Consider the following 24790-nt stretch of genomic DNA (forward strand, 5'->3'; position numbering starts at 1 on the left):
GCAAACCAAAAATAGAACTTCTATGAAAATACGTAAATACTGTAATTGAGTTTGGAATATTTCGCATCAACGACAGATGTCTCAAGATAGAATTTTCTTCCTAGCTCATTCACTTTCGTTAGAGACGCTTCATTTTCCCAAAAAAGGAACACTCGCGTAACGAAAAGCCTATCTTCTTGCTGACAGAAAAAGAATTCCAGAGCACACGCACACCCACCTAGAACTGAAGGAACGGGACATCCGCGAGACAGGGCTCAACTTTTAGTCTCCACACCTTCCGGCTGGACCTCTGACTTCGTGCCGATTACCTTCCTGTTGTCGACACCAAGCAAGTACCCAGGACGACACTCAAACAGGCTGGCGAGAGAGGAGTGACAACACGTGCGCGTCTACACGAGGGCAGAGGGCCGGGGGGCCAGGGCATAGCAGGGTCAGGGGACACCCAGCCGTGGAGGAGCCCCTCCCCCCGCTCCAATACACAAGGGCGTGCGGCTCCCCATCTGTGCACCGAAGCAGCTCCGGGACCAGAGTCGCAGGATGTCGTCGTTGACGCAGGGGAACAGGAGCCCGGGGTGCACACAGACAATGCCACCGCACTGTGCCTCCGGGCTGAGGGCTGCGACCAGACGCAGGAACGCTGCTGCCAGGCAGACACCAGTGTTCCGAGGGCACCACCAGGATCTGGAGTGACGGCACCGACCTCAGTGGTCGCCTCCCAGATTCTTCCTTGTTCCGAGGATGCGTGTTTCTGAGCGACTGGGGCCTAAGGATTTGGGCCACTTACAAGCTGTGCTTAAGGTAGAAGAGGGAAGTTTCCCTTCTCTCGGATCAAGAAAGAGTAAGGCAGCCGGCCAGTGGCCGCAGAGGAGACGCCACCTGTGAGGCCTAGAGGGAGGGGACCGGGCCCTGCACGCCCTTCCCCTCCGGCGAAGGCAGCGGGCCCCGCGCGGCCAGGGTGAAAGCAGTGACTTGGGCATCAGGCCCGAGGAGGGGCGCAGGGTGGATTAACGCAGATCCTGGAACACCACCTGCTCTCAGAGACCACTAACCCCAAATCTGCTCTCAGCCAAGGACAGGGGCAGTGACGAGGAGCGGTCCCCGTGGGGGGCCAGCTCCCGGCTCAGGCCCGAACACCCCCACCCCTCACCCTGGATACCTAGTAAGTAGAAGAAAAACGATGCCGGGTGTTAGCACGACTCTTCTGAGTATCTCAACCCTCCCAGTAGTTTTCTCAGGGAAAAGGGTGCTTCCGGAGATTCCGTGCCCACCACAGGGACTCTGCGGGCCGTTCCCAGCTCTACATTAGCTCCTCGCCCGTGTCGCCTGGCCAGCCACCAGCGTGATGGCCAGAGGGCTGTGAACACAGGCACCACCAGACTCGAGGGGGCACAGGGCCGGGGGAAGTCCCAGACACTGGGCCCCTAGTGTGCGGCGGGCAGAACTGAACACGGGCTCCCCTGGGACGGGACAAGGAACTCCTAAGTGGAGACTTCCCACCTAAAATTCAATGAAGCAAACGCAGAGACGTTTAAAAATGACTTTGCTGTTTAGAAAAGGGACTTACAGGCTCCATGGATGTGACTAAGGGCACGGAACGTTGGGAGTTTTGAGAACCGATTTTGCAAAGCTGCCCGTTGGTGCACAGTCTCGGGGGGAACACGATGCAGGGGCCGAGTGGGAGCCCAGAACCTACCTTCCTGGTCTCTAGATCTGAATGAGGACTCATGTACCTGATCCTTAGTGTAAATTTCTTTCCCTCTCAGTGTCGTTTCTCATGAAGGCCAAAGGGCCAGCTACACGCTTTTCTATACACACGAAGCCTTCTCGCAAAACCGCCACTTATGAAGAACACAGACTCCTTGAACATCATTCGCTACGTTAATGATTTCTTCTTTACGTATGGAAGCGATTCTGTTACCTGCTGCGGAAGAAATCGCTCTTGGAAGGGAGGGGGAAAGAGTTAAAGTTAGACACAATGAACTCGGAGGTTGTCACCCACATACGGATTTTTTCATTCGGGGCATAAATACAGACTTAGTTTTCTAATGAAACACGCGAGCGTTCCTAATGGTTTTGATTCGAACAGAAAGTCGTACTCAGAACACCATGGAGGCAAGGTCACGTCTAGCGGCAGGTGCGCTGGCGTATCTGAGGCTCCAGGTTAGGGAGTTTCTGGGCAACAGACAGCTGTAATCGTTGGAAGGAAAAGTCCTTTACAAAGACAAACTACTTAGAAAGACAGCTACACGTACCCAGTCTGTACGTGAGCAGTGTTCACACGTGTGCCCTCACCGGGAGACCCCAGCCGCCCACGGGGTCTGCACCGCGGATGCTGGTTTGTGTCAGTGCTCGATATCCTGACCACCCGAAACTCACTGTTTTAGCACTTTCTTTTCTAATCAATCTTGGGCTTTTTTTTTTTTTTATTTTGAATGTTTTGTTCTTCCAGTATCTTTAAGATATAAAAATCTCTTGATCTTCAACCATTATCTAGAAATGACATAAGGGGACCCACACAGCCCACAGACCTCCAGCAGGGCTCGGCTCACGCAAATGCCCTTTCCTGAAAGGCCATCCGCTCTAGCGTCTTCGTTTACTGTATTCAGACCCAGGAGAAAGCTACTCTGAACAGTGAATGTTCTGGGACGCCTGGGGGGCTCAGTTGGCTAAGCGTCCAACTTTGACCCAGGTCAGGTCATGATCTCACAGCTCGTGGGTTCGAGCCCCGTGTCGGGCTCTGTGCCGACAGCTCGGAGCCCGGAGCCTCCTTTGGTTCTGTGTCTCCCCTCTCTCTGCCCCTCCCCTGCTCACACTCTCTCTAAAAGATAAATAAACATTAAAAAAAATTGTTTTAAGTAAATGTCCCCCACCACATCTTTATGTACCTGCAACGGTTCTGTTCACTCAGATCCACGGGTCCTTGGACACACACTTCAAGTTCTAACTCGAAAGTAAGTATAAATACTGAGTGACTGTTCAGTGGCAAGTCAGGAGTACCGAGCATCAGTACTTTCGGTGTTACTCTCGCGATCCCTTTCTCATCCCTTAAGTTCTGAGGAGACGTACAGGGACAAATTCATGTAGTAAAAACAAAAATGGCACCACAGGAACAGGTCTGCTTTCAGGAAACAAGACTACAGAGTGTCGACATAAAGGAGCCTCTAGAGAGTTCTTTCACACGGCTCACTTCATGCAATGCCATTTTCATGCTGCCAGTGACAGAGGTGACAGGATTACAAGGTGGCCACCGACAGAATGACAGCGACTCTGCGGCATTTGTCAACGGTGCTCCGTAGAGCACTTCACGATGGCACTGGAAGGAGACACAGGTCCTCGGACACACGCGTGTGGCTGTGCAAATTTAATTGGTTGTCACGTTACTTGATGTACTTTTGAGCGGGATTTGTGACTGATACATGAAGGGAAGCAAAAGTCTGAGACAGGACAGGGAGAGGGGCACCAGTGGACCGTTTGGGGACGGTGGACGCTGACAGAGGGAAAACCTGGGTCTGGCAAAACAAGAAAGCCAAGGATAGCCCGTACTTCTGATGAACACACTCAAACTGTAAAATGGCACTCAAAAATCAGTATTCATGAAGTCAGGTAAAAAGTGTCGCTGCCTAATGAAGGTTTCGAGAAGCCGGCACACTGAGTAAATGGACACTGCAGACCAGACTTCACGGTGTCTGGAATTCAGGGCTTGCTCAGGCCCTGCTCCCTGCAAACCGCACGGGGAGACCGGACTGCGTGCGTGAGCGTCTAGGCCGCAGAACAAAACGGAGTGAAATCAAACCTTCGTCACTCTTGACTGGGAGACGCTGTGCCGACAGGGCTGAGAGGAGAGGAGAGGGGACACACAACAGTCATTCTGAACAAAAAGTACGCACGACCACATCTGTGTCTACGTTACTCAGGGTGTTCGACTTAGGGACTCTGGAGGGAACGGTGACGTGCCGTGTAAACTTTACGTGGTGAAGTCCTGGGCGTTTCGCACGGGCTTTCCACATGCAGCAGAACTTACTTCAGAGCCGACAGCCTATTTTACAGTATTATCTGAGCGTCACACACAAGCAACACGTATATACTGCAAGTTTATTTCAATCACACAAACGAAGTTAGCGTGTAGGAAATTTAAATGAAACAGTACGGTAAAAATGGCAGAGAACCGAAAAGGCTAAAGAGGAAGCACACCTAAAGCACGAGAATCCAACGTTCGTTAGTGTTTCGTCCTCGGTTCCGACAGACACTTGACGCTGGCAAAGTGTGGACGAACCGCGACCGGGACAGCCGTTCCGGAGAGACCTCGGCACCGGCGGGAGGTGTGTACATTCAGTTGGTTTGCGATGGACCGTCGGCCGTTGACACAGCGCACAGGACGGATTGGTCACGGGTCAGATCACAGTGTTGAGGAAAGAAGTGCCTTCCTGTAACTAGAAAGGACCCCTGAACTGCACTCAGCTTCAGACAGCCCGTGGACTAGAGCACAAAAACCATCGTCTGACGGGGTTCCGAGGAACATCGCTCTGAGAACTTCCCGCGTGAGTTACTGAAATCTCTAACGATGACAAAACTGTCACGTAGGACAGCGGATGTGTACAGTGATTTCATCAAACGTCTTGTAAAGAACACATTTAGCAACCCGGGATAATGCAAAATGATGGAAAATGGCGTGATTCAACACTGGTTTTCTGTCATTTTACACAGATATCCTGCTAATGTTAGACCAAAAGGCACGAGACAGTTAGTGCGTAAACCGGTTCCTTTTTGAGATCTAGCGTTTTACTGCAGTCTTTTATCTCACTTTGGACCACGTGTACCCAGCATCCTATCCTACTAGAGACCAACAACCAACAAAATCAAGTGATTTCTCACCAGATTTATAGGGGACATAAGCCTTTATACCATCGAAGTGTCTGCATAACCGAAAGTACAATACTAAAGATGAAAATGCCTCCTATTTCTTCTAGAAAACAGTACTTCAGAAGCCTGCCGCATCTTGAATGCCTTTACTACTGCCTGACCATGAAGAGGGACAGAAAACACAACCACAGACCTGAGTGAGGACAGCTCACCCATCACAGATTAATGTAAAACCGCAGTTTCTACACAAACGGGAACTACCGTAAGCAGGAAAAGCCTCCCTCGTTCACACCGTCTGGAAGGGTAATGGCAAATCTGCAGCCTTTAGAAAACTATGCTATCGGCAAGCTCCGTCTTCCCAAATGAGATTACGAAATCTAGAAAGCAGATGAAAATGGATTATTTCTTCAAAACTTTAGTGAAACTTCAAATAATCAAAGATTTCAAAGCAAGTATGGCACGTAACTGAAGCATACATCAAGACAGAGAGCCTGGAGAGTTTCTGATTTCCTAAATTTTCAAAAAAAAAAAAAAATCTATCATTGCAACATACAGAATGTCTCCCCTATTTTAATCTTCATGAGTTTCCAGGAGAAGGGTGTGGATTACGAACACACGCACACACACCCGAGTCGGGGTCAGCAGAGGATCTAATCCCGTCCCCCTACCCCAAGTCTCACTCCGTCACCAGAGAACTACTCAGAGCCCCTCGCCGGTCCCCGCTGCCGCGTGACTGACGCCTGTGACCTCAGTCGCTGCTGACATTGCCACTTCTTATGTTTCCACACAACACAATTCAAGAGCAGCTTTCCTGGTCAGAGCATGCACCTGAACACCTGTCCGACTGCAGGGCACCTAGGTCAGAGTAACTGCCAGATTCAGGGATCAAGTTTTCGAGTCCCACAGTATGATGTGATTCATGGGAAGCTCAGAATCATGTTTCAGACCATTGAAATTACTGAAGCTAAAATACGAACAGCTGAAGACATGATGTAAAAGATTAAGTACTTGGTTCTGCTAACATATTTACCAATTAAAGTCACAAAATATTCCTCATTATTATTCATGCAGGTAATTGAGAAAAAAAGACAATGCAGAAATTAACTTTAAATGAAAACTTATTCCTTCCCTTCCTCCCCCCCCCTACACTCTACAAAATGTTTTCCCTGGGACCCGGCCTTGAAAAGGCCACTACATATCAGTGGGACATGCATTACTGTTTGCAATTAAAAAAGCTAATTTTGTGGTGGTTGTAATTACATTATAAAAATGTCCACATGCATAAATCTAAAAAAGGTTGAAAACCTACAGTAAATCTACAATATATTGTTTTACATTTGACCACTGGTGTGTGTTACGTAGGAGTCATAGATTTGGTAAAGCATTTTAACAATTTAGGAAGGCATCTAAATCTTTAAATTCTGGATGAATTGTATGTTGTAATCTACAAAATTGCATGAAGGCTAACTCGAGAGACTTCCTATCATTCTAAAATTCCTCAAGCCAGACAAATCATTTTTAGGACACTTTCTTATAAATATCGCCCTTTGAAAGCACATACGATTCCATTCGTTCCACGTTTTAGGATCTTAACCTCCACAGGGCTGACCTCAATTACGGAATATCACACGTGATAGGAAGACAAACCTGAGAGAAACATGTACAATACAATAGCGTAACTTGCTAAATTCTTCATCAGCACTCTCTGAAAACAAACTTCTTAAGCCTTTCTCCTCTTTATTTTAGCAATGGGTTGTGGAAAACGTGCGATTTTGTCTTGACATGAAAATATTTCAATGCACGGCGATTCTGCCTGATGGGCTTAGGATTTTCTGCATAACCGTTAAATGGGAACTCTTATCCGACCCTTGCATCCTGTCGAAAGGTCAGAAGAAAGCAGCAAACTGGAGGGAAATCGCCGATTGCCAGAGCAACAGCATCTGAAGGCTCACAAGTGCGCCGGCTCTCCTCCTTCCGACCATCTGTATCCACTTTCTTCCCGCGGCTCACAAAACGTAGGGGCTTGTTGTTAACAGCTGTTGTTTGCAGGGCTCTTTTTTCTTCCTCCAGCTACGGTCCTGCTTCTCCTGGGCTTGCTTCTCTACGCAGAATTGGACTTGCTCAGTTCTTGCCTGATCGCTGGGTACGAGAAGGAAACGCATTGCGAGTCAATTTGACGTGGAGGGAAAGAGTCATTCCTAAGAACCCTTAGCGACTGTGTTCAAGCCCCAGCAAAAAAAGATGGACTGACCTTGCACAGACCTTTGTTCTCTTAATACAAAGATGGTACTAATTCTTACGTGTGTACACGCACGCACGCACGCACACTCATTCACTCGCTCTCTCCCTCTCGCGTACAACACAGAAGAGTGGACGCCGCGGGCTCAGAACAAGAGGGCAGCGGGTGGGGCTAGAGGACAGGCAGGGACGGGCCAGCTCCCCTGGACTCCACACCTGAGATGTCAGGACTTCTTTACCTCGGTTTTTACAGCTTCCACTGTAAGGAGTGGGCTCTTCCCGCACCCCGAGCCACGCGAAGGGCAGGATACTATGCGAAAGTAATTGGTTTGTGCCCCCAAGCAATAAACTGGCTATTTCTTTATGTGCAGATCTTTAAAGATAGGTATTCTCAAACGGTACAGGGGCAGCAAATCTGCTGACATACTCACCATCAATGAGCTCTTCTTTTAGCTTTGTTAATTCTTTTCTCATTTCATCTAAAATGTCCTAAAATATTAGAGAAAAACAGGAATGCAGACAAAAATTACTCCTCCAGATACTCTTGTTTGCATAAAATTCTGAGAATATATGAAGTTTGATGTACGGTTTTGCTGCCAGACCACTTATGTCTTAGAGTAGCCTCGGCAAATCATGTTTTAACGGTCTTCTCTGATTCCAGCCTAGCGAAACATGAGACACCAGAACGCTTTCTAAAACTAAAAATAATTCTGCTGTCCAGAGAAGGGCAGGATTCAGATGATTTCTAGAAAAGACAACAGCTCTGCTTTGAACCTCGTCTTCTGGGAGCAGTCTGAGAGTTGGTGCAGAACGCAATTTCAAGGAACAGGGAAACTACACCAGACGAGCAGATCCTGGCCAAGCGGCGATCCGGTCTGAAGTACAGGAGTCCCCGGGGACCCCGCCACAGCTGCCAACTGTGTTCCGAGGACTCCGGGACTCCCCTGGCGGGCCCTCAGGGCTGCCCTACCGGGCGGACACGAGGCTGGAGGGGGCCCCGCTGGACCCGCACGGTCCGAAATGGCAGGTACCAGCCGCACGCAGCCACCGAGCACCGGAGACGTGGCCAGGCTGGGCTGAGACGCATCGCCCGTGTAAAACGCGCCAGAGTTCAAAGATTCGGCGTGAAGAAATAATGTGTGATGACGTGTAATAGCTCTTCAGTAATTTTTAAACATTGATTACATATGGAAATATAATTTAGTTCCATTAGGTTAAATAAGACATATTAAAATGAATTTCGCCACTTCACTGACTTCACGCGGCTGCCAGAGGTTCTCCGGCATTCACGTGACCGCTGTCACACTACGATGTAACAGTGTCGACCTGGATGCTCCTTCCTCCAGGAAAACCATTCCATCCTCAAAGATTTTGCAAAATCTCGATTTCCAGGTTGATTTTGGAATAATAGACACCCCCACCCCCTTAAAAAATGACCAAGAACGGGGTCATGTGACAACTAAAAGGGTTTTTGACAAGGCGATGCAATCTGAAAAGTAACAGCCACCCTCGGGGTGGACTAGTTCCCAGCGTGCGACCTTCTTTAACGCTGCACACTTCAGGTTCAGATTCAGCTGCTCTGTTTAAGGTTCATTTTCTCAAAAGGTTTTTCAGGTTTAAAATAAGGTCGAAACTATCAGTAACTCCCCCACTTTACAATAAGGAACAAGCACAGCAGTTATCGGAACAGCCTCACAGTGTCCTTATTCCAATTAATAGGAAAACCAGCGCTAAAATCAAACCTTTCCTCTCTTCTCCTCCCCTACAGACAGCCAAGAGTGTACCACGTTCTCAGGCGTGTGCAAGTACTCTAAAGTGTTTTCAAGAAAAGAAAGTCACGTTAGATATACGGGAAAATAGGGGCTTGATCATCAATGACCTCAAGCTTCCTTTTCAAACTACCTAACTCAATTTAACTTTTCAAACAGCTTTGCAGTTTATAAAAATTAGGTTTATCCGAAACATTGTTAGTATTTCTCTCCTTAATTCGTATTTGACTTTAATTCCGAACTCCTATCACTGCAACATTATCCGTCCCTTTTTGAGCCACGAACACCTGCTAGCATTTAAAAAAAGGAGTGACGCCATGGGGAGAACAGGCTTTGAGGAAAGGTCTGGGTTCTGATCCCGACTCGAACTACGGACGGGGCCGCGGGGCTGAGCGGCGGAACTTCTCAGAACCTCCGAAGCACACGGTTGGAGTATACACGCTGTTGGACGGGCCTCCGCGAGGACCCCTAGACGGTGCCGCACCGTGAGCCCGGCCAGTGCCCGGCCTGCGCGTCCGCCAGGGGGTCGGTACGAGGCCACCACGGGGCCTGGTGTGGTCACCGCTGTCAGAGGCCACCGGGTGTGCGGGGTGGGAAGGCCAAGGGGACGCTCTCGCTGCGGCTCCTCTGGGCTCAGGTGCTCCGGCTGGCCTTCCCCTTCGAATCTTTTTAACACTACCGATTTTTTAAAAACGTATTCCACCTCCTCTAGGAATAAAATCTCGGAAAGTCCACCATCTCCTCACCCGTCACTCCTTCTTTCCTGCTTCTGAGCACGTCCTCGTACAATGTGTGTCCATGTACGACATGCATCCACGTCCGATGCACGTCCGCGTACGACGTATGTCCGTGTACGACGCACATTCGGGTACAACGTACGTCTGTGTACGACGTCTCCAAAATATGGACATCTTTTTCTTTTTCATAAAGGTGGGATAACTGTTGGCACGGGTTGGTCACTGTTTTGCCAGCACGGGTGAGGGCTCACGATCCAGTATTAAATGCTCTCAACTGTGACTCCTTCATGGCCGCTGGGTGCTCCCCCACACTGTCCATCTGTATACTTCTACGATATTTTCTTAGCATAAATTCCTGGGAGTGGAATTTCTGGGTTCAAAGGTAAGATATTTATCTTGTTTTCCCAAACTGCTTTCTAGAAAACAGAGGTACCGGAGAGTGCCCGTTTCCCTCACATTCTGGACAAGGCCAGGTCTGTTGGGTCCATTTTTGCCAGTGTCCAGTGACAAGTGCAAGCCTATTCCCCTTCGCAATTATACGCCACACACTCACGTTTAAAGTTTATATTGTGCCACTGCTGGAACTTTACATTAATGCCCTGAACCAAAAAAGTTAAGGTTTGAAAACAATACACTACTAATGCTATTTCATTTGTATAAAAATATCTAAACTCTACATTCTTTTTTTTAACTTTTCTTTACTTGAGAAAGGGAGAGAGAGAGGGAGGGAGGGAGAGAGAGAGAGAGAGAGACACGGAGGGAGGGGAGGGTGGAAGGGAGGGAGAGAGAGGCAGAGAGGGAGAGAGACAGAGAGAGAGAGAGACAGAGAGACAGAGGGAGGGAGGGAGAGGGAGGGAGAGAGAGGGACAGAGAGAGAGAGAGAGAGAGAGAGAGAGAGAGAGAGACGGAGGGAGAGGGAGGGAGGGAGGGAGGGAGAGAGACACGGAGGGAGGGAGGGAGAGAGAGGGAGAGAGAGGGAGAGAGAGGGAGAGAGAGGGAGAGAGAGGGAGAGAGAGGGAGAGGGAGGGAGAGAGAGGGAGGGGGAGGGAGGAAGAGGGAGGGGGAGGGAGAGGAGGGAGGGAGAGAGAGAGGGAGAGATAGAGGGAGAGAGGGAGAGATAGAGGGAGGGAGGAAGAGGGAGGGAGAGGGAGGGAGAGGGAGGGAGGGAGGGGGAGAGAGAGAGAGAGAGGGAGAGGAGGGAGAGAGGGACAGAGAGAGAGAGAGAGACTGAGGGAGGGAGACAGAGACAGAGGGAGGGAGGGGGAGGGAGGGAGAGGGAGGGAGAGAGAGACACGGAGGGAGGGAGGGTGGGAGGGAGAGAGAGGGAGGGAGAGGGAGGGAGAGAGAGGGAGAGAGAGGGAGAGAGAGGGAGAGAGAGAGAGGGAGGGAGAGGGAGGGAGAGAGAGGGACAGAGAGACGGAGGGAGGGAGGGAGAGGGAGGGAGAGGGAGGGAGAGGGAGGGAGAAGGAGGGAGAGGGAGGGAGACACAGAGGGAGGGAGGGAGAGAGAGGGAGAGAGAGAGAGAGACAGAGGGAGGGAGGGAGAGAGAGAGAGAGGGAGAGAGAGAGAGAGGGAGAGAAAGACAGAGGGAGGGAGAGAAAGGGAGAGGGAGGGAGAGGGAGGGAGAGGGAGGGAGGGAGAGAGAGGGAGGGAGGGAGAGAGAGGGAGGGAGGGAGAGGGAGGGAGAGGGAGGGAGAGAGAGGGAGGGAGGGAGAGAGAGGGAGGGAGGGAGCGAGAGAGAGAGAGAGATGGAGGGAGGGAGGGAGGGAGAGGGAGGGAGAGGGAAGGAAAGGGAGGGAGAGAGAGGGAGAGAGAGAGAGAGTGACGGAGGGAGGGAGAGAGAGAGAGGGAGAGAGGGAGAGGGAGAGAGAGGGAGAGGGAGAGAGAGAGAGAGGGAGAGAGAGATGGAGGGAGGGAGGGAGGGAGGGAGGGAGAGAGAGGGAGAGAGAGGGAGAGGGAGAGAATGAATCCCAAACAGGCTCAGTGTGGTCAGCGTGGAGCCAGACACAGGACTTGAACTCACGAACTGTGAGATCACGGCCTGAACCGAGATCAAGAGTCAGACTCTCAACCGACTGAGCCACCCAGGCGCCCCTTAACTCTACATTCTTTTCAAGTGCGTTCACACTTTGTCGAACACATGCACACAAGACGGTTCTAGAAAGAAACCGGTGCACCAGAGGCAGCTGCCAATGAGCGTGCCTACCTGCTTCAGCCTGTCGTAGTCTAGCCCCTCTGTCTGGACGCCGTTGGCACTGGGCTGCGACGAAGGTGCAGATTTTGGTCTGTACAAACAGAATTTCCAGGACAGGTAAACGACACTTAGGATGTTTAAGAAGTTCACAAAAAACTGCAAATTTACCAACCCAACACCAGATTTAAGTCCTTTTCTTAAAACACACTGTGTTAACAAGTTAATTGTCAAAGTTGCAGGACCGACTGGAACATAAAGCAGAAAGTATTTCTCACGGGGCTCAGCGTTTCCAGCCGTAAATGGTCTCAGTAAAGAGACCAGGCAACGCGATGGGACCGCGGCGCTTCTTCCGGCAGGAGCGGAGGAGCGCGTGCTCCGGGCAGGGGCTGGAGCGAGGCCGCGTGCCACACAGTCTCGTTCTTCTGAAACCGTGCGGTGCCCACTAAACGTCTGGTGAACTGACCCCTAATGTGAATCGGTTTGCAAATCCTGTGCCTTGGTTTTGGGCCAAAGAACACTTTCCTGATGGAGTTTTTACGGAGATGTCATCTGAACAGCGTGTTTCCAGCTAACTACCTCCACAAACTTTGTTCGTTCGTTCGTTTTAAAAGGAAATGCCACACAGAAGCAGACTGCCGACTAGGACTACACTTTTGGAACGCGAGGCTCTACTAAAACTTCTACGTGAAGAAGTCAGTCTTAGAAATCGGGTATTTTAAACAACAGTTTCAGTATCAAATAAACCAGTCCTGTCTCCTCTCCAACTCTGGCAACCAGAGAGAAGCCCAGGGGAAAACCTGGAGTTTTACCGGGCGTTCACCCAGGTGCTGGTTAGCCTGGTAAAGTGGCGACGCTCGGAGGGCCACACATCGATGCAGATGCAGACCAGTAGTCAAGTCACATATCATCAAGTTCGCGGAGGACCGACGTCACAAATCTGCACCAGGACTCGGTACCCATCACTTTGCGAAGCCTCTTACGAGGCTTATCATCCTCTAAACCCACAGACGCTGGTCGTGAAGATGAACTATTGAGTTACTTTGCTTTCATATCAAACATACGACCGCTTAAAAGGCTGGGAGGGAGCAAGTCGACCGATTTGGTATCATTAGGCAGCCGCCGCTCTGCCCTTACGAACAAGGGAAGTAATACCTTTCAGAGAACTCCCCTCAGTAAGCACTGAGCTGGGCCGGGGAGAAAATTTACAGGACACAGCTCCTTTCCCCTGGGAGGGGACGGACCCCTTTACACTTCGCCGAGGGGACTGTTGAATCCCCTAGTCACCGAGGACGTGCAGATCCGCGGCAGGGAAGGCAGGGGTTCCCTGCAGAGCCCGAACTAGTGAAAACCCTTAATGGTCGACAGACACACTGTGTGCATTTCCCTTCCCCACGCTGTCTGCTCCTGCCCGCCGAGTTACACTGTTAATTCCTCTGCTTTTCTTTTACTCTTTACAGTGAAGTGGTACAACCGGCAAATTCTTTCCTCCTAAGTTCTATAATGAATATCCCCTGACATTCATATGAGTGCCTACAGCCTGCTAATTAACTGGGCGGTATGTTATGACTTTATCCGTATTTATTAAATAATACAAAACATTATACAATAAACGATTGAGGAAACATGCAATTAAGAAATTTTCATTCATGCTAACATGCAACCCACCACCACCACCACCATCACCATCACCACCCCCAGCCCCATCACCATGATAATTAACTAAAGGGGGGAACTTTTCATACTGAAGGAAAGAAGTAATCACCACTTTTTTAAAAAAAAGGTTTATCAACCTTCTATGGGGGGTGGGGGGGGGGGCTCTACGTGGGAAAGCGGCAAGATAATGGAGAAGAATAACAACAGAAAATCTCATTAAATGCTATTTTTTTTCTCTCTTACGTACTAGCAAATTTTCTAAGTCTTTTGGTTACAACGATTAAACCACCTCAAAAAAAAAAAAAAGCAGGAAAAATGATTTCACACTTGTGATATAAACATTTTATGCAGGTTTAACTGGCTGACAAACTTTAAATCTTTTCAGCATCAACAGCATGAAAATAATTTTAGCTAGTATCAATTTGGCCAAATACAATCTGATTGCAGAACTTCTAAATCACTGCCAGGGACACCCCTCTGTATACTATTTAAGTCACGTTCCCAGTAGACTTGATGTGAATTTTTAAAAACAGGTGCATATAATAACATGGGCAGATCTCGGTTATTTCTAACCCATGGATTTTCACTGAAAATTGATAACAAAACGAGGTTTCCCAGAGGTTTTTGTGTTACCTCTGGATACCTGCCTATAAAATAAGTACTATAATATTTAAGTCCCTATTCTGCCAAATTAATTCTAAATATTGTGTAAGCACTTGAGGATTTTTAAAAATTGTCAACTTTTTAATTAAAAAATACGAAATGCGTGGTTCTCTTAACTTTAGTGATGAAAAAAAATGGTATAACAGGACTTATCCTAGAGAACAATCTGCTCGGGATGTTAGATGTCAGATTGTTAAAGACACTCAAGTACGTAGGAGACAGAGATTTTCCTCAAAGAGTAAATTTTTCGCAATTGCGGCTGTAATAAAGTCCCGTGCTCCACCGACAAACAGTAAGAAATCTTCTGCTCCACCTTTTAAAGGCTTTGTCTCCTACTTCTATGGAGAACAGCCTTTCGAAGAAAATGCACAAGCTACCAAGAGCCTGGAGAAAACACAGGGACCGAGACCCCTATCTTGGCCCTGCGGACGTGTGCACCGCTGCTGTTTACCCCCAGCCAACTCCAAAGTGATGGTAGGGGGGTGAATACTATTAACTTTTCTAATTTTAATCTCTTAGAGTTTTTAAAAAACTCGAAACAAAGCTAAATGTGAAAGGTCTGACCTTCCCACGTATCCCCCTCGTGGTGATTACCAGTCCAGGTAGAAAAAGCTCAGCCCTGCCCTGAACGTGTCAGTTAAAAGTCTCAAATCACAAAGTCACATCAGGGTGATACCTGTGTAATGAATCATAGGACCTGTTGTCAAAAACAATCTGATTTTTCCTTGGAGAATCCCGTCTATGAAGGGGAAAAACCATTTAAAGGGAAATACAATAGAAAACTTTTAAAAAGTAATTCTCATGAGGTTACCGTTTTATAGGTTTGCAGTCACAGCAAAAACAATTAAAGGAGTCCATTACCCTTCAAACAATCATTTTTTTCCAGTCCAGAAGACGGTATCTGGACACAAACTCTATCTACGGTCACGTGAGGTCAGTCCCTCTACTTGACGATGACTGAGGACAGAAAGGGGACAGACGCGCGCTGACCCTCTGCACAGACAGCACACACGCAGACACAGTAAAAGCTGCCCGCGCCGAGTATCGCAAGTACCAAGACCCAATAAAAAACCACCGCCGCTGTAAGTATACACAGATCAACTCTTCTCAAAGAGCACGTAAACAACTTTTCTTCTACCTTGAATGTAAGATCTGTGAGCTCTTATTGAAAACCACAGGAAGAACCCACAAAGGTTCCAACGGTACCTTCCAGCCACAGTCTGAAGTATTCGAACACTCTTGCTTTCCCTCTACTATCCGATGTCTTCACTCAGCGACTACAGCACAGCGCAGCACCTGGCGTGTGTCGTCAGGTATTAACCCACCTCACCACTGACGTAACTTCGACAGGGACATTCACGACAGAAAGGGGTACTTTCACTGCCCTGCAAGGGTGAGGTGCACTTAAATAAAAACGTGAAGTGGCCAATACACTGGCTCTCAGAAGGAACAGGGGAGGAAACGGGCAGAAAAGCAATACAGTCCTGAGTGTCTCAGACATACTTCTAAAAACCTCTTAGGGCTTAAAACTGCTTGTGGTGACATTTTAAGGCAGGAATCACTGGCTGGATCAAATCCATCAAAAGGTGCATGAATGGTCAGGAAACAACCGACAGTTTCACAATTTCCATTTCGGGAAAGGAGAAGCAAGCCATCCACCAGAGCAGAACACGATTACGACACACTCCTGAGGAACAGGATCCAGTGTTTGGTGACTCAACAGAAAACTCCTTTTCTTAACGTGATTTTCAGAACACTTCCTTAACTTCCTTTAGAGATCTGAAAACTTTCAAGGAATTCTTTTTAAACTTGTTTTAATGTTTATTTATTTTTGAGAGAGAGAGAAAACGAGCTGGGGAAGGACAGAGAGTCTGACTGGGGGCTCGAACTTACAAACTGTGAGATCATGACCTAAGCTGAAGTCGGACGCTTAACCGACTGAGTCCCCCAGGCGCCCCTCAAAGAGTATTTTTTCAATGAACCCAAACACCTCGAGGAACCTCCTGTGTTTGGAGAACTCTCCCAGGTCCCTCCCGAGATACCCCTTCCGGTGTGGACTTGGGATTAGCTTCAGGCAAGCGCAGCAGGGAACCCTTGTCACTAAGGTGGGGACGAGGACTAGACGCGGAGAGAAGGAATTCTAGCCCGCCCCACTTCAACCTTCAACAGACACACAGGACACCACCGTTCTGGTCTCTGGGACGCACCGGATAAACTGAGCTTCAAGACGTGCTCGTGAAGAAAAGCCATGCAAACTACCAGGGACGCGCTGGAAGGCGAAGGCCCTATCAGGTTATCTGATAAACACCAATCTTTCTACTCTACTGAAAACATGGCCACAAAAGCAATTCCTGCATTTTTTCCAAAAGTCAGATACACTCATCTTTCAGTCACAGAGAAACCAGAAGATTCTATACATTGAAAAAGGCTCCGTTTCTTGGCGGAACTCACGTAATTCTGCCACCGCCCCGTCTCTGCCGGCACAGAGAGCCCAGAGAAACACACCCAATTTTACGATCAGGCTGATATGGGACAGATCAGGGGCGGGGGGGGGGGGGGGGGGGGGGGGGGGGTGTCTATCCTCGTATTTTTCCCTTTTTAGGTTTCTATCATTAGAGTCAAGTCTGCTTTTTAAGAGGCAAAAATAAGGCAAATAAGGCCAGAAAGAAAAGCCAAAAAGCTGTTTGGTCCCGAGACACATACTTTTTTCTGGAAAAAAAAAAAACCAAAAAACAAACACCAAAAACAGAAGTCCTTTAAACTGTCTCAGAAATCAAGGGAAAGTCTCATCTGTGTTCAAGACCTGTGATACAAATCAGTTATGACAACAAAACACGCCCAGCTAAGAAATGCTGTTTGCGAAGACCACGCCTCGTGGCCCGGGATAAACAAGGTTAACCAATCTTGTTTCTGGGCACTTTTTCTAAGTTGACTATAATTAAAGTTTCAACCGAGAGAGAAACCAATCTTTTTACTTCACAAATTCAGAACTTCAGGTTTTATTTTGCTCTTTCTTAAACACTAAATGAAATTTCTCTCCGGCTGCTTTTCAGCTTGAAACATAGAAGTTTCTTTCAAAACTTACATTTACAAAATGAAGGATGTCACTGAGACTCATGGGGAAAGGTGACTATGTCACATCACATCATGGTTCAACGTTAACTTTCTTGCAAGCGAGAACGGTACTAGGGTTCCGCAGGAGGACAGCCTGCTCCTCAGGGAAAATGCAGAAGGATGAAGGACTCAGGATGAGGCAAATTTGCAAACTGCTTTCCAGAACTCCAGAGAAGCAAGCGTGGGTGTGTAAATAGGAGCTCAAAGCCAATGTGGCAAAACTAGGAACTGGGGAGTCTGGACGATGGGCATACGGGTGTCTGCCCTTCTCTCGACTTTTCTGTAGTTTTGAATTCTTCAAAATAAAACCATTCGGAAGGACCAAAGCGATCTCAAAATTTCAGACAACTGGCTAACAATAAGCATACGGTGGGGTCCAGACAATCACTCGGAAGAACAGACGGTGCTCAGTGGTTTCCAAGAGCAGAGGCATTACAGGTTTTATTTGCCCCTTTGCACACTCATATCCGCCATTTGATTTTTCCTACAACGGAAATGTAGCCGCTAACCACGTGTAAATGTGAACCTTAGAGAACACAGGTACCTGGAGATGACAGGTGACTTGCTGCCATTCACTGTATTCGCTCTTTCCCAAGGTTTTCTTGCTGGTTCTTAAAAATACGGAACATAAGTCATTAAATACCTTATGTGCTCCCAGAGTTACCGTGAAACAAATAACAAAATCCTAGACGCCACTATACATGTTTAGGCAGTAATACAGATAAATAAAAAATTTTTCATTTCAATTCTGAACTTTAATTAAAATCTGTAAGGATCCTGGGCGCCTGGGGGGCTCAGTCTGCTGAGCGTCTGACTTCAGCTCAGGTCATGATCTCATGGTCCGTGAGTTCAAGCCTCACGTGGGCTCTGGGCTGACAGCTCCGAGCCTGGAGCCTGGCTTCGGATCCTGTGTCTCCCTCTCTGTCTGCCCACCCCCTTGCTTGTGCTCTGTCTCTCTCTCGCTCTCAAAAGCAAACATTAAAAATTTTTTTTAAAACAGTAAAATCTATAAGGATTCTAATTTGTATAACCTCAGACCTTAAAACAGGAAGAAATGAATAAGCAAGTGTGACCAGCCCCCCTAGGAAAACTGCAGACTGTGAAATGTAAAACACTGTATGTCTGCAAGCCAGGGGCTAAAAGTCTAACGAGCAGGACTCCCGATCGGATGAGGAGTTCTTGGCTTCTCGGTCTATGGATACGCCTCAGGGAACATGCAAATGAACTATGAACACGTTTGTATAAAAGTACAGTCGGCCACCCCTTCTCATTGGGGGTGGGAGGATTCATAGCTCTTTTCACCTTGTGAACAGCTCTGGGACCCTAACTTACAGTGGAGCTCTGAAGAATCTGTGCTCTTGGTAACAACATACATACAAATTTTGGCTTATGGAAGAAAGATAAAGTTATTACAGTAAGTGGTTCACAAAACAGAGGATTTTTAAGGAAGGCAATGTCAAAGTGATCTGAGTCCTATTTAGAGGAAAAACAATTCACAAAGTCACAGTCTTAACTACAAGATAGCTATCAAAGTACCAAATAGTCACCATTCAATAATGAGAATATGAGACTATGTTGGGTTTTTTGGAGAATGGGTTACAATCACAAAAATGGAAATTTTTTAGGATTTCTAAATAGTGCAATTCTAGAGGTCGCTGGTAGTCTCCAAATCAAAACGAGTAGGAATTAATGTGGACATTTCTCTACAGTGATTACTTATGGGTCATTCAAGATAGTAATTCATTGAAATCATCAAATTTATTCATGTTGCTTTATTCCAAATTAGATAAAAAAGCTGAAGAGACAGTCCAGCTCTTTGTCTTTTGGTCAAACACAAGGAAATGACACGTAAAACACGAGAGCCTCACATCCTAGGCACGGACACCGCGCTCGTGCAGTGCCCGCAGTGACAGGTGGTTTATTTGTATTCTGCATGAAATACTCTCCACCCAAGATTTCTCCACGTCAGAAGCTGCACTGAATTCAACAACACTTTTCGAAGACTTTAACGAGATTTTCCTTTACCTTACAAATTAGAAGCTTTACTTCCTTATCAGTACCACCCAAATGCATGATTAAAATGACAATGCTCTCTAGTTGAGAACGTTTTGAGATGGATGCTAGTACTAATAACTACAGGCTCACTTAATCTTTTTTTTTCAATAATGGTTTTTAAGGTTTATTTATTTTTGAGAGAGAAAGAGACAGAAAGAGAGAAACGGAGCATGAGCAGAGGAGGGGTAGAGAGAGAGGGAGACACAGAACCGGAAGCAGGTTCCAGGCTCTGAGCGGTCAGCACAGAGTCCGACGCGGGGCTTGAACCCACGAACAGTGAGATCGTGACCTGAGCCGAGGTCGACTGCTTAACCAACTGAGCCATCCAGGCGCCCCTCACTTAATCTTTACCTTTAAGAATCAATGATTAAAGATACTTCCCTTTCATCTATGTATATTTCCTTGCTTTAGCAAATAACTTCAAATCATTAACAGTAGTACACGCGGAATGTGTTAAAAATTATGATTTTCAAAGAAAGAATCACCAGAAAAAATCTTCAGGTTTTAACGGATCTCCCAATATCACAGAGGCAGAGGAAAAACAAGTCATTGCTTCTGAGCGTGAACGAAACACTTTTAACATTTTCGTGGCCAAGCAGGTACTTGGTCCAAAATGGGTAAAGGGGAATTTTTAATTGAGGGGCGTTAGTATTTTGAGAAGGTTCTCAAAGGTTGAAATAGATCTCCTAAACTTACCGGGTGTACTTGTCGACGAGGCCTTAGAAGTGACGGGCTCGGAATCTTCCTAAACATACAGAAACTCGTATTAATCACACCACATCTGCTAGAATAACCCGGGGCACAGACTCAGTGCCGCACTCTCCTCCGCCTCCAGTCCTACTGGTGCGCTGCCCGCCATGTCTTTTGTCAGCCTCCTGCCCCTTCCGTTCCAGCACAGACTGTCCTCCTCTGCCCCAACTCCCCTCCCCGGGTCCTGTCCTCGAGCACCCTCCCTGAGCGGCACCAGCCGCCGAGACAGAGCCAGATGTCACAGACGGGTCGGGGTAATGGCACGGAACACCAAACTCGGGGGGGGCGGCAGGGGAGAACACCTGTACTGCTCAGACACCGGTGCACCGGGCAGATAAAGCCCGGATGACATGGGGAGGGAGGAGGGGGCGCAGCCCAGAACCATGGGGGAAACAGTTCAAAACCAGGACTCAGTCTAATTCCTTCGTTTTCAACAGCAGGTAACTGAGACCCTAAGAGATTTTAAAGCTCGAGTGAAAGGTCATTCTCTCATCTAAGGTACAGCACTTACTCTACAGGTTAGAATTCAGTCCTTTCCCCACAAACTCAACCCATCTTATGAAGAATGCTAGTAAACATTTATACGTGAGGCTCCAAACAAGCCATCTGTTGTACGTGAAGGGACGAAAGAAGCAGTGACAGATTCCAACTAATCTCCGACACCGTCTCCCGAAGGAGCTCCCCTGGCTCTCGTGCCCCAGCCAGGCAGACTCTTCATGAACTCACGTGTTTGTCCTCTTTCTGTTCGGTGTCTATCGTTGATCCCTTTTCAGCAATTCTTCTCCTAGAAAGAGGGTAAGTCAGATTGTTAAAAAATTCATCTAACTTTTAGCAGAACAACTACTTCTCCAGAGGGGAAGAACTGTGCCCGGCTCAATTACAGCTGAATGAAACGAACACGACCCTCTCAATCGTGACCACGTTCACGTAACTCCTCGCTTACCTCCTGGCCAGCAGGGCGCTCATCTCCTCCATCAGCCCGCTGCCCCCTAACGGGAGGGGTCCGTTCCCGCGACCCGTGTCTGATTTGGACAAGGCTGGGTTCGCGCCGATGGTGCTCCCTCCACTCGGGAAAGAGGCGTCCTCCACCTTAATGAGAATAGACACACAGTGAGCCCCTACGTTAGACGACCTGAGCGTTACATTCAAAACAGAAGGAAGACTTAATTTCAATACAAACATCTAAGTATTATTTGTAAAATCTTTTTAAGAACCTATGGAGTGAATGGCGTGGATTTACATAAATCGGTGGAAGTTTCATCAAAGTTAACGTCAACAGTAACGGGATAGAAAATAACGGGATAAGACATGTCTCCCTGTTCGATACACTGACAAGGACATACACTTTGGGAGGGGGGAAAAAAAAGTGTAACCTGCCCCAGAATGCATAACACAATGAGGAAACCTACCAGGGAAACCAAACTGAAGGAGGAGCCACAAAATCAGTGCTTTGCAGACGTCAGCAACGGCAACGTCGTGTAAGAAACACTGAGGGGCTGACACAGATTACAGCATACTCGGGACATTACAACCAGATGGACTCCAGGATCTTGGGCTAGAAAAGTGGCGTAAAAGACATCACTGACCCCAGATGCGATCTGAGTAGGTCTGTAGATTGTTAACAGCCCATCGATCCAGCTTCCTGACTCTGATCATTCTACAGTGGACACACAGGTGCATGTCCCTGTCCCTACAAAGCAGGATTTACGGACACTGTGGAGTGGCGTGTCTGACAAAAGGGGAGAGTACTGTGTTCGCCCAGAAGGAAACACAAACACACGGAAACATCAAAGCAGATACTGCAAGCGGTGAGTCTGGGCGATGGGTTCACAGAAACTGCACTCTCTCAACTGTTCTGAAGTATAAATTATCTCAAATTTTTCAGTCAATGAAGTTCACGAAAGTAGAATACGGTAAACTCGGTACTTGAGTCGCTGAGAAAGGACAGGACACACACACACAGAAAAGGGGACACGGAAACGCATTTACCCGGGACACTTTCCTCAGTTTCGCTCCGGCAATCGCAGCGGCAAGTCCAGTCAACGGGCGATTGTCTTCAGACACTGATCCCGCAAAAAATCCAGATGCGGGGAGTGGGGGCGCGGGAGGGGGCGGAGGAGGGGGGGGGACCTGGTTGGGAAGGGGGGGCGGGGGCGGTGGGGGCGGCGGCCCCGCTGCGGGGAGCGGAGGGGGGGGGCGGCGGCCCCGGGTGGGGGGGCGGTGCTGCGGCGGCCGGGACGGGGCCGGGTGGGAGCGGCGGTGGGGGCGGAGGTGCGGGTGGTCCCAAGACACCGCCTGCAGGAGAGAGACGTTAGACAGCCGGTCAACGGGGCGCCGCGCGGTACCCTCTTTGGGAAGCGGTGCAGGACGCCACCGCCTCCAACACTCACTATTGTTCGTGAGCTCCGCTTAGCACAATGTTAAAGTCTGGATCAGGGTGAAAAAGATACTAAAATGTAAAGCCAAAATAGAGGACTTCTTACTTTCGATTTTTGGGTGTTCCCGGGATTTGGTAAATAAAATAAGTGCTCGCAAAATCTGCGCCGGGGGCAGCGTCCCCGAAAACAAGCTAGTGTATGTGAGGGCGGTTAGTAAGGCCTGAAGAAACAGACCCAAAGTCGTCTGCGTGCACCCCCAAAGGCTGAGACGGTAAGTCTGCAGTGGTGGAGACCCCGCCTGTGCCGACTGAGACCATGAGAGGGCGTGGGTCCCCATTCCAGTATCTTACACACGTTCCACACTTAAATCCGGTGTGCACAGAATCACCAAAATGAAGGAATCTACTAGAACACAGCGCAACCTCAAAACAACCAGAAGTAATTAAAGGATCCGGAATTGGAAGTAGAGAGGTTTTTTTAGTCTAGAAGACAGGGGAAGAGAGAGATGTCTCCACATCTAGTAAAACCACAGAGAGAGTGAACACGAACTTCTTTCGTATCGGAAGAACGACCTAGTAGGCACTCCCCTCTTGGAGGGTTTCAGGACAAATAAAATGCTATTTGCACAACGGGTGGGGATTTCCTGCAGCTGCTAACTGAGCACTGACTGAGCGGTTCACACAAGCTGAGAACACCAATGGCTCCTAGAAGAGCACAGAGCAGGGGACGCCTCTCTTCCCGGGCAGTGGATCCCGAGGGCAGGGCGGGGTGGCTGTCAGGTCAGGCTCACTGTGCCTCTCTGTCCAGCACTGTGGTCACATGTTACACATCTGCACATACTAGAATTCTGGCTCAGTGTTTAAGCCAACTTGATAAGTCAACGAGAAAAAATATGTACACAGCAGTAACAAGTCTTATTACTTAAGAACCAAGATTTTTTGAAGGAGGTGTTTAATTTAAATCCAGACTGTAACACTGTTTCTTTACAAATACAAATCTGTCCTATTCCTTCCTTTACTTCCTGCTAATCCTCTTTTTGAAAAAAAGAGTTGCTGAGCATCGTCTTTACTTCCAGACCCAGGTCCTCCCCTACTTGCAAATAACCCACCCTCAGAAGGTCACACCCGCCCTCCCCCGTGACCGTGACAGCACGGCTGGGCAAGGGGAGGGGCGGGAGGGATAACGGGGGAGGATGCGTATTCCCTTCCCACCACCCCTTCGGCCCACCACCGCCCTTCACTCGGGAGCGCGGAATCCGCTGGGGCATACGGCAAGCCTGCCGTTCCTCCCACCCCTTGTGCCAAGTCAGGCTGCCCCGCAGGATTCAGGGCGCACCTACCCCCTCGAGTCCAACGTGGGAAGCCCAAATGAGACAGGGCCCACGCCCGGAACTGTGCCGCGGCAGACTCTAGGATGATACGCTTAATGCCTACAGCTGGGCACCAAGTCTGTCCTCCAAATTTCCCACAGATTAAAGGGAGACAAGGGAGATCATATAGTCACTGTGCAGACAAACGTGTAAGTAACGTCTTCCTAGTGAAATTGAAAAGAGCTGTGTCGTGGGGGCCACCAGATACCGGACCCCCCCCCCCCCCCGCCCCGCGATCCTGTGGGAGACACCCAAGTCCCAATTGCTGTGGGAATTCCTCATATGGATCCTCCGAATGCAACCGATCCAGCAGAAGACCACCTCCCTCGTCGGCCACTTGTTCAAACTACAGACCGCGTGGCACGGTGACGGGAGGCCGTCCGCCTGGAGACACCACCCTCCCCGTCCTTCCAGGCAGTGACGGCCGCTGGCGCGCCACCTTTCGAGGGACGAGCCGTCAGCGGCAACGACGGAAGCCTTACCCTGTTGGGCTGGAGTCTCGGCCGGCTGAGAGGCTGCCTGCGAGCCTGGCTCAGAAGCAGAGGAGTCCCCCAGCACAGAGTTTAGAGGAGTCTCCGCAGGGGCAGGCGCAGGGGCAGCTGCAGAGGGAGAAGGGAGAACACTAGGCTTGGAGGAGGGAGCTGAGGCAATGGGGGTGCTTGGAGGAGGAGAGGCTTGAGGTCCACAGTGTGAGCGCGGTGCGAGGGAAGGCGGCGGCGGCGGCGGCGCTGCTGGCCCTGAGGTAGGCGGCGGAGACACCGGACACGTGACAGAGTCAAGCGGCCCGTTGGGTGCTGTCGGTGACGGAGGCAGTGGGGGCACAGGAGAAGAAACACAGACAGGGAGGACAGGCCTCGGACCGGTCGCTTTGCCGGGGGGGCTGCTAATCATGACCGGAGGAGATGGAGGGAGGGGCGACACAGCGCAAGTAGACCAGGCACAGGGCTTCGCGGCCGGAGGCTGAGAAGAGGGTGTGTTCACGGGAGAAGAAGGCCGAGAGTTTTTGTTCA

General features: G+C 49.0%; 1 protein-coding gene across 1 annotated transcript in view; it reads right to left on the reverse strand.

Annotated features, from left to right (window-relative positions):
- Positions 1-6577: 6577 nt before the first annotated feature.
- Positions 6578-24790, reverse strand: part of ENAH (ENAH actin regulator) — a 134171-nt gene continuing 115958 nt past the window's right edge. The window contains 11 exon segments of the mRNA XM_042924516.1: positions 6578-6999; positions 7530-7587; positions 11811-11889; positions 14791-14853; positions 17773-17839; positions 19980-20028; positions 20760-20817; positions 20977-21122; positions 22023-22229; positions 22231-22328; positions 24263-24379. Coding sequence (XP_042780450.1) covers positions 6962-6999; positions 7530-7587; positions 11811-11889; positions 14791-14853; positions 17773-17839; positions 19980-20028; positions 20760-20817; positions 20977-21122; positions 22023-22229; positions 22231-22328; positions 24263-24379 — 980 coding nt within the window. The 3' untranslated portion in view covers positions 6578-6961.

The sequence above is a fragment of the Panthera leo genome, chromosome F3, assembly GCF_018350215.1.
Source record: "Panthera leo isolate Ple1 chromosome F3, P.leo_Ple1_pat1.1, whole genome shotgun sequence".
Classification (NCBI taxonomy): Eukaryota; Metazoa; Chordata; class Mammalia; order Carnivora; family Felidae; genus Panthera; species Panthera leo.